General features: G+C 35.3%; 2 protein-coding genes across 3 annotated transcripts in view; one reads left to right on the top strand and one right to left on the bottom strand.

The window, feature by feature from the left end:
• The window catches only part of LOC117997364 (uncharacterized), a 117,760-nt gene that overhangs the window by 74,396 nt on the left and 27,967 nt on the right, over positions 1-15,397 (top strand). The window contains exons 4-7 of one of the 2 annotated variants that reach the window (XR_011238573.1): positions 1,602-1,726; positions 2,136-2,414; positions 4,008-4,197; positions 4,294-8,669. Coding sequence is in view for 1 of the 2 variants with exons in the window: in XM_034985629.2 (XP_034841520.1) it covers positions 1,602-1,726; positions 2,136-2,414; positions 4,008-4,197; positions 4,294-7,975 (4,276 nt within the window). In the remaining variant the exon portion in view is untranslated. Of the gene's footprint in view, positions 1-1,601; positions 1,727-2,135; positions 2,415-4,007; positions 4,198-4,293; positions 9,194-15,397 lie in introns of those variants that run through there. The other variant, XM_034985629.2, reaches the window with a different exon arrangement.
• Positions 9,185-14,655, bottom strand: LOC117997119 (uncharacterized). Its single transcript, XM_034985292.2, has 6 exons — positions 14,242-14,655; positions 13,675-13,796; positions 13,222-13,431; positions 11,429-11,566; positions 10,616-10,681; positions 9,185-10,105 (listed from the first exon to the last, which is right to left on the bottom strand). Exons 1-6 carry the CDS (start codon positions 14,358-14,360, stop codon positions 9,357-9,359), a joined length of 1,404 nt encoding a protein of 467 aa, XP_034841183.1. The 5' UTR covers positions 14,361-14,655; the 3' UTR covers positions 9,185-9,356.

Below are 15,397 nucleotides of genomic sequence, written 5' to 3'. Positions count from 1 at the left end.
GCAGTCAGCACGTTACGACAAAATATAGCTTTACACCTCAAAAATAAGGATAAAGCATTTAGCACTGTATTACACCGCAATAGAGATCTGTTTATTATGTTATTAGTTAGCTCTACCATTGTGTAGTTCGGAAACACATTGGAAATACGATGCCACACGCAGACATAAAATTTCGTTGAATAAATAGAAATTAATTAACTTACTTTAACGTCAGTATCGTGGCTTGTTTCAATGTGACAAACTGAGAAATCTGAGTTTTATGGAAACCTCCTTGTATCTAATGGAACAATCCTTGAGTTTTAAGCTAAGCGTGGTTGAAAATTTTGAAATGGATGGAACGCCTCCAGAGATACGACAACTTCTCAATAAAAATAGACCGGGCAGCGCGGCAATTGAAATTGAGAAGTACGTACCTACCTATTTAAAATATACTGCACTTTATACTTATACATAATATTAATAAGGTATTGGTTGATGACTCATGACTCATTAACAGAAAAAAATGGAAAGGCTGTGTACGCAAATTTTTTTTTTTTACGTTTAAAACAGAACATCGTGCCTACTTATGTAAATAATTTGTTAGATACGTATTCAGGTCAAGGTCGTCAGTAGGTATAGTGCACACAAAACAATATATACTAGTCCAATATGAAGGTGCAACATGGCGGTTTGCGCAGGCAGGTGACTAATACCTAAATGAATAAATAAATAAATCATTTATTGTTTCACATAAATACAGCCAAAATTTGGTTGAGCCACTGATGCCCAAAATAAGTTGTACACCCGTGTTATAGGCATCAGTGTCCTCCCCTTACAGACTAGAATATTAAAAACAATAAAAGAAATTCATGAAAAATATAATTCAGAGCAAAAACATTCGTGGCATTTAATATATACCTACACTAGCTGATGCCGCGACTTCGTCCACGTGGAATTAGGTTTTTAAAATCCCGTGGGAACTCTTTTGATTTTCCGGGATAAAAAGTTGCCTATATCCCTCTCCAAGTCTTTATCTATACTCTTGCAAAAAATCACGTCAATCCAGTGCAACACTGTTGTGACGTGATTGAAGGACAAACCAATAAACCAACAAACAAACGAACTTTCGCATTCATAATAAGGGTACTGATATATGTACATATATATCTACATATATGTATGTGTGCTATGAGAGACGGTGTGTGTGTATGATGCAAAAGTGTATAAAATGGTTTCGAATACAAGTATATTTGGGGAAATCTTATTCTTCATTAGGGAGTCGAATCCTCTTGCTTGTGAGACTATCGCTGAAGCCGCAGGCGCGTTGAAGTCTATTGATTCTCCGCTCCTCATAAAAGTTTTATTGTTTTATATAGCGCCCCTTCGTAATGTAAAACATTTCACTGTGGTTTCGTAGAGAAAGAAACTAAACTAGATAAAGAAGGAACCTATTTATATTTATTTCATATTTCATACAAGTAATTCGATAAAAATGCCTTTCAAAAAATGTTTCCCGCGATTTCGTTCTTAGAACTATTATATCTAAACTCTCACAAGTCACAGACCAAAAAATGTTATATCTACGTTTAACGTTAATAACAATATACTTCTTTTAATTCCAGAGGAGAGAAACTATACGTGACAGCAGATAAGCGCGGCGAGAAGGGAGGCTGCAAGCGGCCTCTGTGTTGGACACTCCTCGGTCTAGTCGTCGTTGCCATCGTCGCCCTCATCGTGCTAGCAGCCAGTGAGTTATCTATTATTATTATCTATATTTACTTCTAACTAGCTGATGCCCGCAACTTCGTCCGCGTGCATTTAGGTTTTTACAAATCCCGTGGGAACTCTTTGATTTTCCGGGATAAAAGTAGCCTATGTCCTTCCCCGGGATGCAAGTTATATCTGTACCAAATTTCGTCAAAATCGGTTGAACGGATGGGCCGTGAAAGGCCCATTATAGTAGCCCATATTAGTATGGATTACAGTGCGACAAGGCTCTCTTGGCACTTGAATGGTTAGAATAAAGGCTTAGAATATTCAAACAAGAACAATGGGGACACTTGACGGCAACGTTAGTTCCGATTTTCGCCACGCGCCAAGATAGCCTTGTCGCACTGTAGTTGTTACACTTATGAAACAAACCTTTTACGTTTCAGCTGGAATTCTCTTCACTAATTCGCCAACACCCCTCGAACAATACAACGCTTCCGTAAGCTCGGCGCGTGCGTTCGGCGGCATTACAAGCGATCACAGTCATGATCACGATCACGACCACGATCATGATCACAGCAATCATCACCACGACCACATCGACCACGATCATCATCATGAACATGAACAAAGTACTTCGCCACCACAAATGGGTACAGAGACTCAAAGTGACGAAGCACAACTACCTACCATCTCCGAAGAAGCCGGTGATGCGTCAATGTACGGTGAGTGATAAAGATAATCAAGAAAATTTATCTAAGTAGGTACCTACTTGAAAGAGATCTCTCTGTCGTAGTCGGTCCTTTTTTTTTCTCGAATGCGATATCTTAGATCACGATTAGCGTCCTCTATCTTATACAGCATTATACCTACAAGTACAGTACGCGGCAGAAAATAATGTACATCGACCCTTAGAAGGAGATAGCGAATTTGTAGTGCATTGTCTCTGTCGTTGAGACCGACAAAACGTCATATAGGTATGAGTGACAGAGACAACGCTAAAGTCGAAATGTATATGACATTCTAAAGACCGATGTACATTATTTTCTGCCGCGTCCTATACCTACCATTCCACTCGTGATCAATCTCTTAATTTTAACATGTATAAAAATTAATGTTCGTCAGTCTGTCTGTCCTTCACCAATGTGTTTATTCGATCGAGTTAGATCTATGTCCAGTTGAGGTTGGGACTTGCTATAAGATATCAGATGTCATCATCATCATCATCAACCCATCGCCGGCTCACTACAGAGCACTGGTCTCCTCTCAGAGTGAGAGGAGTTTTGTCCATAGTCTACCACGCTGACCATGTGCGGATTGGTAGACTTCACACACCTTTGAGAACATTATGTGGAGAACTCTCAGGCATGCAAGTTTCCTCACGATGTTTTCCTTCACCGTTAAAGCAAGTGATATTTAATTAATTAAAACGCACATAACCCCGAAAAGTTAGAGGTGCGTGCCCGGGATCGAACCCCCGACCTCCGATTAGAAGGCGGACGTCCTAACCACTAGGCTATCACAGCTTTTTTTTATATAGATAGTACTAATATCAGGATATAGACGGTAATAACAGTATATCAACGTACAGTAGGTTGCAAGGCAAGTCAGCTATTAGCTAGGGCTTATAGCACAAGTAAAGGAATAATTCTGAAAACCGCGAATTTGTGGTTACATCACAAAAAAAAATCAAATGTGTTCATGATATAGGATTAGTATTTTCAATTTCCAAAGTAGGATAACTATACCAAGTGGGGTATGAAATGGCTTTAGCTACCTGTACATTATAAAACAGATTTTTCTTTATTTTTATGCACAAGAGTTTTTGATTTATCGTGCAAAATGTCGAAAAAATATGACTGGTGTACGGAACCCACGATGCGCGAGTCTGACTCCAACTTCGCCGGTTTTTTTGTGATGTACACAAATTCACAGGTTACGGGTTTTTCCCTTTACTTTTGCTTTAAGACTTTGCTGCCTGCCCATTATTCTAGGTCAACAGGAAGTATTTGGGTACCCGTACATACGTTTAGACACTTGTCTAAACCTATAGCGTCTGTCTGTCGGTCTGTCAGACCGTTTCAATGAATGAAATGAAACCCTTATACCCTAAAAAGAATATATATATATATATATATATATATATTCTTTATATATATATATATATTCTTTTTCTCGGGAATACGGAACCCTAAAAAACGATTAAGTATCTTCTCGACAGATTATAGATTGGTTTTTTTAAATATCGGCCGTTAATTTACAACAGCTTTGATTTTGTTTTGTTAATATTTTTAAAAAAATCATGTGTAACATTTCAGTACCAAGAACATTGGAGGGGACACTGAAAATAGACAACGAAATTTTCACACCAGATCTTGAAGATACAGAAAGCGAGAAGTACAGAGATTTCACGACGTCTTTCAGCGATGCTCTGAAACACGCTCTATTCAACAGGGACACTTTAGAAAACGGAGATAATGAGATAATGGTCGAAGTCATCCAGATAAGGTAAATATAAAAGTTAAACCATTTCCATGACGATACTATAGTAATAAAAATTAAAAAGAAATGTCAATTTGACCAATAATATTTGCTTTTTTACAGAAATGGCTCGTTGATTGTAACCTACAGAATCCACTGGATACCCAAACATAATGCAGAACCAACTGAAGAACTTATGACTGCGACCGCTTTAAAAACTAATCTTGAAAACTACCTTAATAATAACAATAGAATGATCAACGTATACCACGTTGCCGAGGAAGAGTTACCTACAACACAAGTACTTGATTTATGCAAAATAAATAACTATGAATGTGAATATAAATGCGAATTTGATGATTCTACACTTGATTTTATGTGTGTTTGCCCACATGGACAAATCATAGACATGAGAGCACCCAAAAGATGTATGCCCCTGTTAGATAACTCAGAGCAAGATAACCCCGAAATTACGACAAAGAAGGAAACGAATGGTTTGCTATTTAACGAAAGCACAATGACATCTGATTCCGAAGAAAAAGTGAACACAGAAAAAGTGCGTTTAGCTAATGAAGAAAATGTATTTGATTGGAAGGAACCGCGCTATTACACGCCTGAAACAACAACCGAATCGGAACCTGACCTAAACTTTTCTCATATATTTAGTCCGGACACGCCAAAACCTGAACCAGAACCAAATCCAGAACCCGAAGTCATTCCTATTCCAGAACCTACACTTACTCCAAAGCCTGAAGACTTGGATTCCGTAACCGAGCCAAAACCAGAACCTACAGCCGAACCACAAGCAGAGCCAACACCTGAGCCAACGGCTGAACCTAAGCCTGAACCAGAGCCAACGCCTGAACCAAAGTCTGAACCAGAGTTTGCGCATGGGCCTACAGCTGAACCAAAACCTGAGCCAGAGCCAGCGCCGGAACCTACAGCTGAACCAAAACCTGACGCAGAGCCAACTTCTGAACCCACAGCGGAACCAAAGCCCGAACCTGAACCAACTGCCGAACCTCATCCTGAACCTGAACCAACAATATCACCAAATCCTGATCCACAACCAAACGCAGAACCTGAACCTGGCTCGTCGACAGAAACTCAACGAGAATCAGAATCTATATTAGAACCCCAACTCGCAGTTAAAATCGCCACAGAACAAGAATCAAGTAAGGAACAACAACAAAGAGACGTTACAATTATTGCTAACCCAGAGACAACTGTTTCCTCAGTAACAATGATTCCACCTAAGGAGATACTAGTTTCAAGCGAAGAGACAAAACAAGATGAACCGACCGAGCCTAACGCCACTTCTAAGCCAACCATTATGTTTGACCATCCTACATTCGATTTAGATAGCATAATTGGCCTTCATACAACAGCAGAGCCGGAATCGAATCAAGATACCGAACGTAATTTGGAAATCAAGCCGTTAGCAAAGAACGAAAACGCTTATGAAGACATGGAAAAAATTATGACTACGACAATGAGAATTTCCCAATCTGAACCTAACATTGTAAATGAATCTTCTTACGAACCTAAGCCTGAAATTATATCTATTTTAATGGAAAATGGAAAACGAATGAATTTCACAAGTATTGATACCACAAATTATACTACAACTGAAAATGATTGGCTAGAGGCGGAAGATGAAAATAGTAACATAAATTCAGAAACATCCACAAGAAATATCTATGATCAAATGGATACAGAAATGCAAAATGAAGGAAGTAATGAATATGTCAATAGTACTGAACAAAGAAAGAAGTTTGAAAACTTTGCTTTAGAATCAACAACGGATAGTTTAAATGTAAACAATAATGAAGATATCACATTCGATCTTATAAAAAAGAATAATGAAATGCCACCAGTTCTCACTACAATAGAACCAACTATAGAAAAAACAGAAGATTTTACAGATGGAGTCACGTTGAACAGAAATAATATAGAAACAACAACATTTACTAATAAGTTTAGTAACAAAATTGATATTCAGCGAGAAGAGGAAGAAGTGAAAGAAATTCCTGTAGAAAATAACACAGAATTTGTTACTCAAAATAAAGTAGATATTCAATCAGAAAGTACACCCACAGATGAGTATTCTATAAACAAACAGTTTGAAAGGAGCGAATCAGACCAAAATCTTATTGTATTGAATAAAAATAAAACCTCTAACATGTTCAATGTTACATCTACAGAAAAATACATACCAGAAGAAAGTACGGATATAACTTTTGACAATATTGGTATGCTTTACAATAGATCATCAAAGTCAATAGAAAAAGAAGAAAATAAAAATTTACAACTTACTGAATCAAATGAGGAATCGGGAGAAAATACGACTGACTCAGATTGGTTATCTGAAACAGTTGCAGAAGTCAATTATGAAGATGTTATGAATAAAATTGAAAAACAAAAAACTACTGAACCTTCTCCAACTAAAATAGACGAAATAATGGGTCATGGAGTTAGCAAAGATGATTTTGAACCTGACTATTTAAATAACATGGGTTCTAAGACTAGCAAAATGCCAGACCAAGATGTACTCTCATACGGTATGTCACAAGATTACGACAATGAAGATTCTAGGTTTAAAAGAGTTAATATAGGTAAATCTGACATCATCCCGAAAGATATTAGAACTAAAGCTAATCATGAAATATCTGTGGCAACAGATTTAGTGCCAAGTTCTGCAAGTGAAACTACAACTATAGGTCAATACATTTACAAAGTATCGGCACAAAACATGAATGATTCGTTAGCTAACACGGAAAGTTCATTAGCAACCCCAAATCCAGCTCCTGTATGGGAAGAAAGTGAAGATCTTACTGTAAAAGAATTGCCGAAACAAAATGTTAATGATAATAACCCACCGTTGGATAGTATTAGTATAACTTCCACGACTGTTCCTTTAACAACCATTTCTACAAATCAATTTGATCAAGATAATTCAACTGGAATGAGTGATATGATGGCACAGAACACAACAGTAGTAAATAATCTTAATGTAACAATTTATGAAATATCTAATCATAGTGGCAATCAATCATTTGTTTCTATGAAACCTACCAATTCACCGTCAACTGAGTTTGTAGATCATGAAACTGAAATGAATCCATTTTTACCGGAAGTAGAAAACAATAAAAGTCTTGTGAAAAAACTACAAGAAGGGCACGACCTTGAGCCCACAAGTTTAAATGAAACACAAAATGAAAACCTAGAAGAACATAACCCTAGTAATTTAGATATATCTAGTGTCGACTCTAAACAAACAACACAAAATAATGAAACTCATTCATCGAATACAACTTTACTGATTACTCCTGAAACAGAAACTGAAGCGAGCACTACGCCGATCGAAGATGACGACTTCCTATTTAATCAGCTTTTTACTAATTCCCATGAACAGGAAAATGAATTTACAACAGAAGTAAATAAAATGTTACCGTCTCCATCGACTTCATATAAAGACAGGACAATAACCACAGAAACAAATGATAAGGAAGTACTGCCTATTTCTACATTTCTATTAGACACAGACGATTTGGATACAACGAAAAAGCCAAGTACACTAACAGAAAGTGATTCAAAACCTTCTCTTGCCAAAGAACAGATGAATAGTGAATTTTTAAGTGTAGTTCCAATTGAGCAAGAAAATTTTATGAAATCATTTGAAAAGAACAATTATAAGAGTGAAAGCAGTCAAGAACTAAATTTTATCAGTGATTCTCCAAAAAAGAGTGACAGAAGGACAATCGATGTTAATAATTTGGATTCTGTTATAAACAATGTAGCGTAGTAATATTTTTATTTATGTGAAAATGTACATTATTGTTACTTTGTTTCCTGTGATTTTAAAAACTATAAATATTGCGATTTAAAATACCAATGTAAATTCATAAACATTATAGACATAAGTAACATCAATATTCTCGCTAAGATTCCAAATGGTTCTAAGTTTATTATGATAAATACTAAAGATATTTACCGATATTGTATTGATTAATAATAAATAATAATTAATTGTTTTATTAGACTAGTCAAATTAGAAAAAGTAAATCATCATGAGGATTTTAGATTATTTATTACTTCAAGTGCGTTAGATACAAGCTCGACTAAAATGTATCATTACATAATTTCAAAACTTCCCTCACAGAGTAGAATTTAATGATTTTTAAAATTATTGTTACCATAGATAAATGTATATTTTATTATTATACGTACAAAATGACTTCTCACCGCGCCATTTTAACTTTGTGTCAATTGGCACGTCAAAAGTACCTACGATTTTAGTTTTTATTTCAAGATATAAGTACATTTAACTAAACAAATAAACTATTAATAAACTTAAATCTAAAAAAACAACATTAAATTAAAACTAAAACAAATTAAATTAAATCTAAAACCTCATGGAGACCACCGCAGCGAGGCATTGTACCCAAGATGCTGGCAGCATTACCCCTTTGGATGGCCAAACTAATTCTTTGACCAAGGTCAAAGAATTAGTTTGGCAAGCTGCCAGCTCTCGGGTCCCCGGTTGACTCGATAACTCTTTTCGAAATTTCCTCAAAAAGAGCTCGAGTTCTTATTTTTATAGAAAAACCGTATGATTGACATGACAGTTGAAACAGTTAAAATGGCGCATGAGAGATTATTTTGTACGGTCTATACTTCATTTGTTGGAACTTAACAAATCAAAATTTAACTATAAATAATATTATCAATATTATATTTGATAGTGTAATATTGTAATATAGGGATCAATTACAGTAACTTGTATTTGTAATACTTTTAATTTGATCTGTGACGTAATGTGATACTGTCGAAAGAGAATGTGGCATTCCAATTGTTGATAAAAATATAATTTTAACTTAGGTAACGCTTTGCGGAAGTGAGGTCTGATTGTAAAATAATAATTTTATTAGTGTAGTTATTGTTAACTAAGATATTTTTTGTATAATATGGTTGAAAATGTAAAGAAGTATGTTGTAAATAAATATAAAGTTAATCATAATAATAACTTACTTTTATTTAAAGCCCCTTTATTATTTGATGAGTTTGGAACACAAAAAAAATGTGTAGTAAAATATTTATAATTAATATTGATCAGCACTCTAATCGGTACGTAACAAAGATAATAAATATTATATAATAAGTTAATATTGTTATTATTATTTTATTTAATCACAGATTACATTTTTGTCACTTGATATGTTTGGGTGAGGAGTTATTTCGTCAATCTCCTCCTGAGCAAAGCTAGTCTGGTCATCCATGGCCATTTTTGCACAAAGACACTCTTCACTTATAGTTCCATTCCCACTTACAATACATCTTCCTAGTACAGCTTGGCAACTATTGTATGGCACAAAATTGTTGAACTTGAATGAATCATATTGTTCATCCGTTTTCACTTCCTTTACAGGAGTAGTGGTTTCGGTTACGTCGAAATCAAATGTATCTTTTATTTTTATAACTCCATCGTTTCTGTATTCTATTTCTGGGAAGTCTTTTTTATCACACTCTCTTACATTTGTACTTAAGTTGCATACCTTTTTACTAGAACACTCACAGCTACCACAATTATTTCTCGTGATTCCTTTATCGCCAAGGGATTCTATAGGTAGCAATTCATTTTTAACGTTAAAAGGTTCTATAGGACTCGCTATGTCGTGAAAATCGACATCTATTTTAATTTGAGCACACAAGCAGTTACTACCAGGTGAGTCCCCACTAACAATACAAGCACCTAATACTGACTCACAGTTCAGCTCTGATTTTTCTGTCGTATTGTTGTTATTGAACTCAATACTGGGCAGTAATTTTAAAGACAGGTCTTCAGGTATTTCTTCCTTGAGTATGCATTTTTCCTTGTGAACTTCATACAGCGATGTTTTTATCATTTGACCACATGTTGCACAGAGTTTTGAGCCTGCAAAAATATTTAAACTAAATCACTACTGTATACTACATATCAAGAATGTTGTCTGCCTATCTGTTGGCTATCTGTTAAACCAATTTTGACGAAATTTACAGAGCTAGCTTGCATCCTGATCTTGAAGAAGGACACACTTTTTGTCCTGGAAAATAAAGAGTCCATGAGATTTTTAAAACCTAAATCTAAGGGTACGAAGTTGCGGGCATCATCTATTTGATACAGAAATAGCTTGCATCCAAAAGACGGACATTCACACACCTTTGAGAACATTATGGAGAACTCCCAGGTATGTAGGTTTCCTCACTATGTTTTCCTTCACCGTTAAAGCAAGTGACACAACTCCGAAAAGTTAGAGGTGCGTGCCCGGTATCGAACCCCCGACCTCTGATTAGAAGGCGGACGTCCTAACCACTAGGCTATCACAGCTTTTTGTTAGTGCATTATTATAAATAAATTAAAATAAGGCATCATCTAGTACGTAAAACAAAAATGATTGTAACAAACCTTTGGTGGAATCTTGTGAAATGTCGCAATTGGAGTCGGATGATATTCCGCTGTCTATAGTTGTTTCTAAAAAGATACAGAATACTGTTAAAATGCAAGTTTAATGCAAGAATGAAGTGCAAATTGGAGGCATTATCTGGAAAACGTTCCAAGTTCTAACGCACAATCAAATCAAGATTAGAGATATGTATTTAAATATTATAAAAAGACAAGCCGACTGATCTATCAACGCACAGCTCAAACTAGTGTACGGATCTGGCTGAAATTTGGTATGCAGTAAGCAATTATGACGTAGATATCCGCTAATAAAGGATTTTTGAAAATTCATCCCCTAAGAGGGTAAAATAGGGGTTTGAAATTTGTGTAGTCCGCGCGGACGAAGTCGCGAAAATATGTAACTTATTATGAATAAACTGATTACTTAATTGTGGTGCTGAACATTTTTCAGAAAATACATCAAATTGGTTTCGGGAACTCATTACCTAAGATTATCGTTAGGTATTTAATTGTTTTTTTAAATGATTCCAGCAGCGATATGAGCATATTTTTTTCAATTCATCTTACATTTAACTAATCAGATTTTTCAAGTCAATCAGTATTCACTCTTGACTTGAAGGTACCTATATTAAAAGTGGAGGGGAAAACTGATGACGGACAGGAGTTCCATACTCTAACTGTTTAAATTAGAAACAATGAGGCAAATCGTTTTGTATATGTGCATGGAATGAGATAAGTTTCCGTTGCGTGTTCTGTATATTACAGCCCTTAGTTTGAGTAAGTATAGATTAATAATAATAACATGATGATACTTACTGTTCGCAGCAATATGTCGCTTTTTAGAGCCATCAGTTGAAAGGGTATGATCACAATCTAGTACAGAAGAAATTGGTTTCAAGTTATCCAATACATGGGATTTCAAATGTGTTTTCAAATGATGCAATTGGATGAAACCTAAAAAAATAGATATAATCAGTGTGATATGATAAATCTATCCATTCAATTATTGAATGTTTAAAATATGATCTTGACGAAAATCTCACAAAATCAAAAAAAATTGATGGCGAATTCATTAAAAAGATTTCAACGTAATACATAGATAACTTGTAACCCGGAGATGGGCATAGGCTAGTTTTTATCTCGGAAAATCGGACAATTACTACTAATTAAAAAACCTAAACCCGCGGACGAAGTCGCAAGCAACATCTAGTCCAATCCCTTTTAGATCTTCGGTCCGAAGCGGTCCGCCCGAAAAGACCTGAATCGGTATGCACAATATCAACTTTTATCAGTCACTGTACCTTTTAGAACAGTTTCGGTACAATACCACAAAGAACATAAGGTATATATCTAAATATAGAAAAGGAAAAGGTGACTGACGGAACTATCAACGCACAGCTCAAACAACTGGATGGATCGGGATGAAATTTAGCATGCAGATAGCTATTAAGACGTAGGCATCTGCTATGAAAGGATTTTTGAAAAATCAACCCCTATGGGGGTGAAATAGGGGTTTGAAATTTGTCTAGTCCACGCGGACGAAGTCGCGAGCATAAGCTAGTTTTAAGCATAAGCTAGCTGGTGAATCAGAAATGGTTCAGAGTTCAATTATATATTAAAATCATTATTTATCTGCTTATATAATATGAATAATAGGATGATACATAGAAATACTCATTTATAACAATATTACACTGGAATGGCAATCTTTGGAACAATTTACTATTAGTCATACTCATACCCATAGACCAATATATACTCCTCATACCACACTCAAACAATATGCAACATCTGGTCAGTCATATGATCAGGGGTACCAAATAAATTATTTCATACATATATTTTATGCTACACCGTGGCTTGAATGTGGTGGAAGCAGTTTCGGAATAGGGATATTGCCAAGTATAATAATCAAATCAGCAACTAACTCTTTATGAAGGTCAAAATGCACACACAGTATGGGAGCTTGTATAAAATAGTGACCATCGATGTATATGACATGTGACATCCCTTCATAAACATTAATTGACATGCTTTTTCAGTTTAATCGATTATTAAACTTAAAACTAATAGAAACCGAGGACATGGATTTTACATACCTATTTTGTAATCACCTCTATTTAAGGAATAATTATTTATTTTTGACATAATATACAACATCCCTATACCAAAAGAAAAATAACTTTTGTAGGAACACCAGTTTTTCAAAATCCATGTGGTTCTTGAGTTTAGCCATTTTTTGGAAAAAGGGTAGCTAAGTTATGTAACAGCTGTGATATCCTAGTGGTTAGGACGTCCGCCTTCTAATCGGAGGTCGTGGGTTCGATCCCGGGCACGCACCTCTAACTTTTCGGAGTTATGTGCGTTTTTAAGTAATTAAAATATCACTTGCTTTAACGGTGAAGGAAAATATCGGTGAGGAAACCTGCATGCCTGAGAGTTCTCCATAATGTTCTCAAAGGTGTGTGAAGTCTGCCAATCCGCACTTGGCCAGCGTGGTAGACTATGGCCAAAACTCTTCTCACTCTGAGAGGAGACCCATGCTCTGTAGTGAGCCGGCGATGGGTTGATCATGATGAAGTTATGTGGAAACAGAGAGACTCCCTTACCTTTCCCACATATTTTGCAACTATGTTGTTTTTGATTTGTGTGGGTTAACTCATGGTGTTTCAGATGGTGTGAGAAATTGAAAGATTTGTTGCAGCCAAAGTATTTACATTTGAACCTCCTCTCAGACTTTGGTCTGTGTGACTTCATATGTGAGGATAACGCAAGGTTGCTGTGGAATGTTGAACTGCATTTTGAGCAAACGTGGATACCTGAAAAGAAAACTAAAAATTATTTTCTAAACAACTGACTGACATAGGTAATCAATTTGTAGACTTTTGGCTCTAGATTTTTCATATTTCGGCATTTGTTTATACTATGAAATAATATAATTTTAGTAAATTAAATTAAGTAAAAATAAATGGCTCAGGTCTACTTTTAAGTCTAAAAGTATACCTGTAGCAGTAGGCCTTTACTATATTTACTATTTTTTACTTGTTAACCAATATACATACCCTTATGTGCATATTTTATGTGCCGCTTGAGTAATATGTCATCTCTAAAGCTGCGTCCACAGTCACTGCAAATCACACTACAGGTTCTTTCATGTTGCTTTTGGTGCCTTTTCAATGCAGATCTACAAAATATGAATTATGAGATCTAGTCATATTTATGTAAATAGGAATACTGAAAAACATTTGAAAATTACAGATTTTAACCATATTTTGTCACTTTTTAAATATTCCATTTACACAGCAAATGACAAAAACACACTATAATCTATTAATTAGTGTTTGTTATTAGAGCATAAGCAAAAAGAGATATTATTTTTACTTAGCATATAGCATAAGTTATAAGAATAGGCCTCTACAATCTATATGGCTTCTTAAACCATGCAGCGATTTCAACCGACAAAGTCATTAAGTTTATATGGTAAAATTGTAGTAGAATAAAAATGTAAATAACCTACTTTGATTTTATGAATGAATTTTGAAAAAAATGAAATCAACATTGCAGCATTGCATGATAAGATAAATTTGTAACTTGAATGTTAGGTACGCTTATTGAAACTTTGGACTTACATAAAACTAAACTTTTTGCAGCATTCCTTACACTCAAACTGTGGAATATGACTCAGTTCATGTCTTTTCTTCTCACTTTCATATTTGAACTTTTTATCACAATATGAGCACTCATGCATTATTAATGGAATAGGTAGTTAAATCAAGTAAAAATAACTAAGTATTTTATTAGCAATAATTTGTTAATTAATCAATTTAATAATTTATTTCCGCCAGTGCGACATACGATGGTAAAAACCAAAACCACATTGCTACTGAATATTGTCCAAGACATATTAATCACCGCGACGATGTCTTTTTCTTTATATTATTAGGAATGGAAAATAAGTTGTTATCACTGCACTTAGCGCTCTTATCGTTCACATGCAAATTATTAAACTAAATTCGAATTTTAAAGGAACAACCATAGATTATCTACTATGGGAACAACAGTGCGACAAGCACAGAGTACTTTTAACATGGCGACAAGGCTCTCTTGGCACCACAGATTTTATTTCTGGTCGGTGCCACAGACCAATCTTGGCACTCGTTGGCACTTGAATGACAAATGACATTGACAGGGGGCCAATCGTAGATAGAATCCCCGTAGATAGAGTAATAAAGCTAGATACAGGAACGTTTGCTTTCTCATTCACCCTAAAAAGAGAGCACAGATAAAGTTACAAATGTGATAAACAGAGACGCAGCTAACCTATTTTTAACCGACTTCAAAAAAAGGAGGAGGTTCTCAATTCGTCGGAATCTTTTTTATTTTATTTTATTTTTTATGTATGTTAAGTACTCGAAGACGCCTGGACCGATTTTGAAAATTCTTTTTTTGTTTGAAAGGATATACTTCAAAGTTGGTCCGCGAGCAATTTACTCTTATCTGTTGAGGAGTTCCATTATCTATCTTCGAAGATGTTCATCAGATCTTCACCAAATTTAAATGGGACCAACTCTGAAGTTTTTACTATTAGGTACTATTTTTTGTCCCTTATCGTGTAACCGATATCTCATAATCGGTTACACAGTACTTCAATCTAGCTTTTTTACTCAATCTACGTTGGAGAACCAAAGGCCCCGTAAACGTTCAAGCTTAAGCATGTTTTACACAGATCTGTCATGTTTTACGTGTTTGACAAACATGCTTGACCGTCTGCGGTCGTTTTTCTCG

This window comes from Maniola hyperantus, chromosome 4, assembly GCF_902806685.2.
Source record: "Maniola hyperantus chromosome 4, iAphHyp1.2, whole genome shotgun sequence".
Lineage (NCBI taxonomy): Eukaryota > Metazoa > Arthropoda > Insecta > Lepidoptera > Nymphalidae > Maniola > Maniola hyperantus.
Note: the sequence above shows the minus strand (reverse complement) of the source record. Positions and strands in the feature narration are given on the sequence as shown.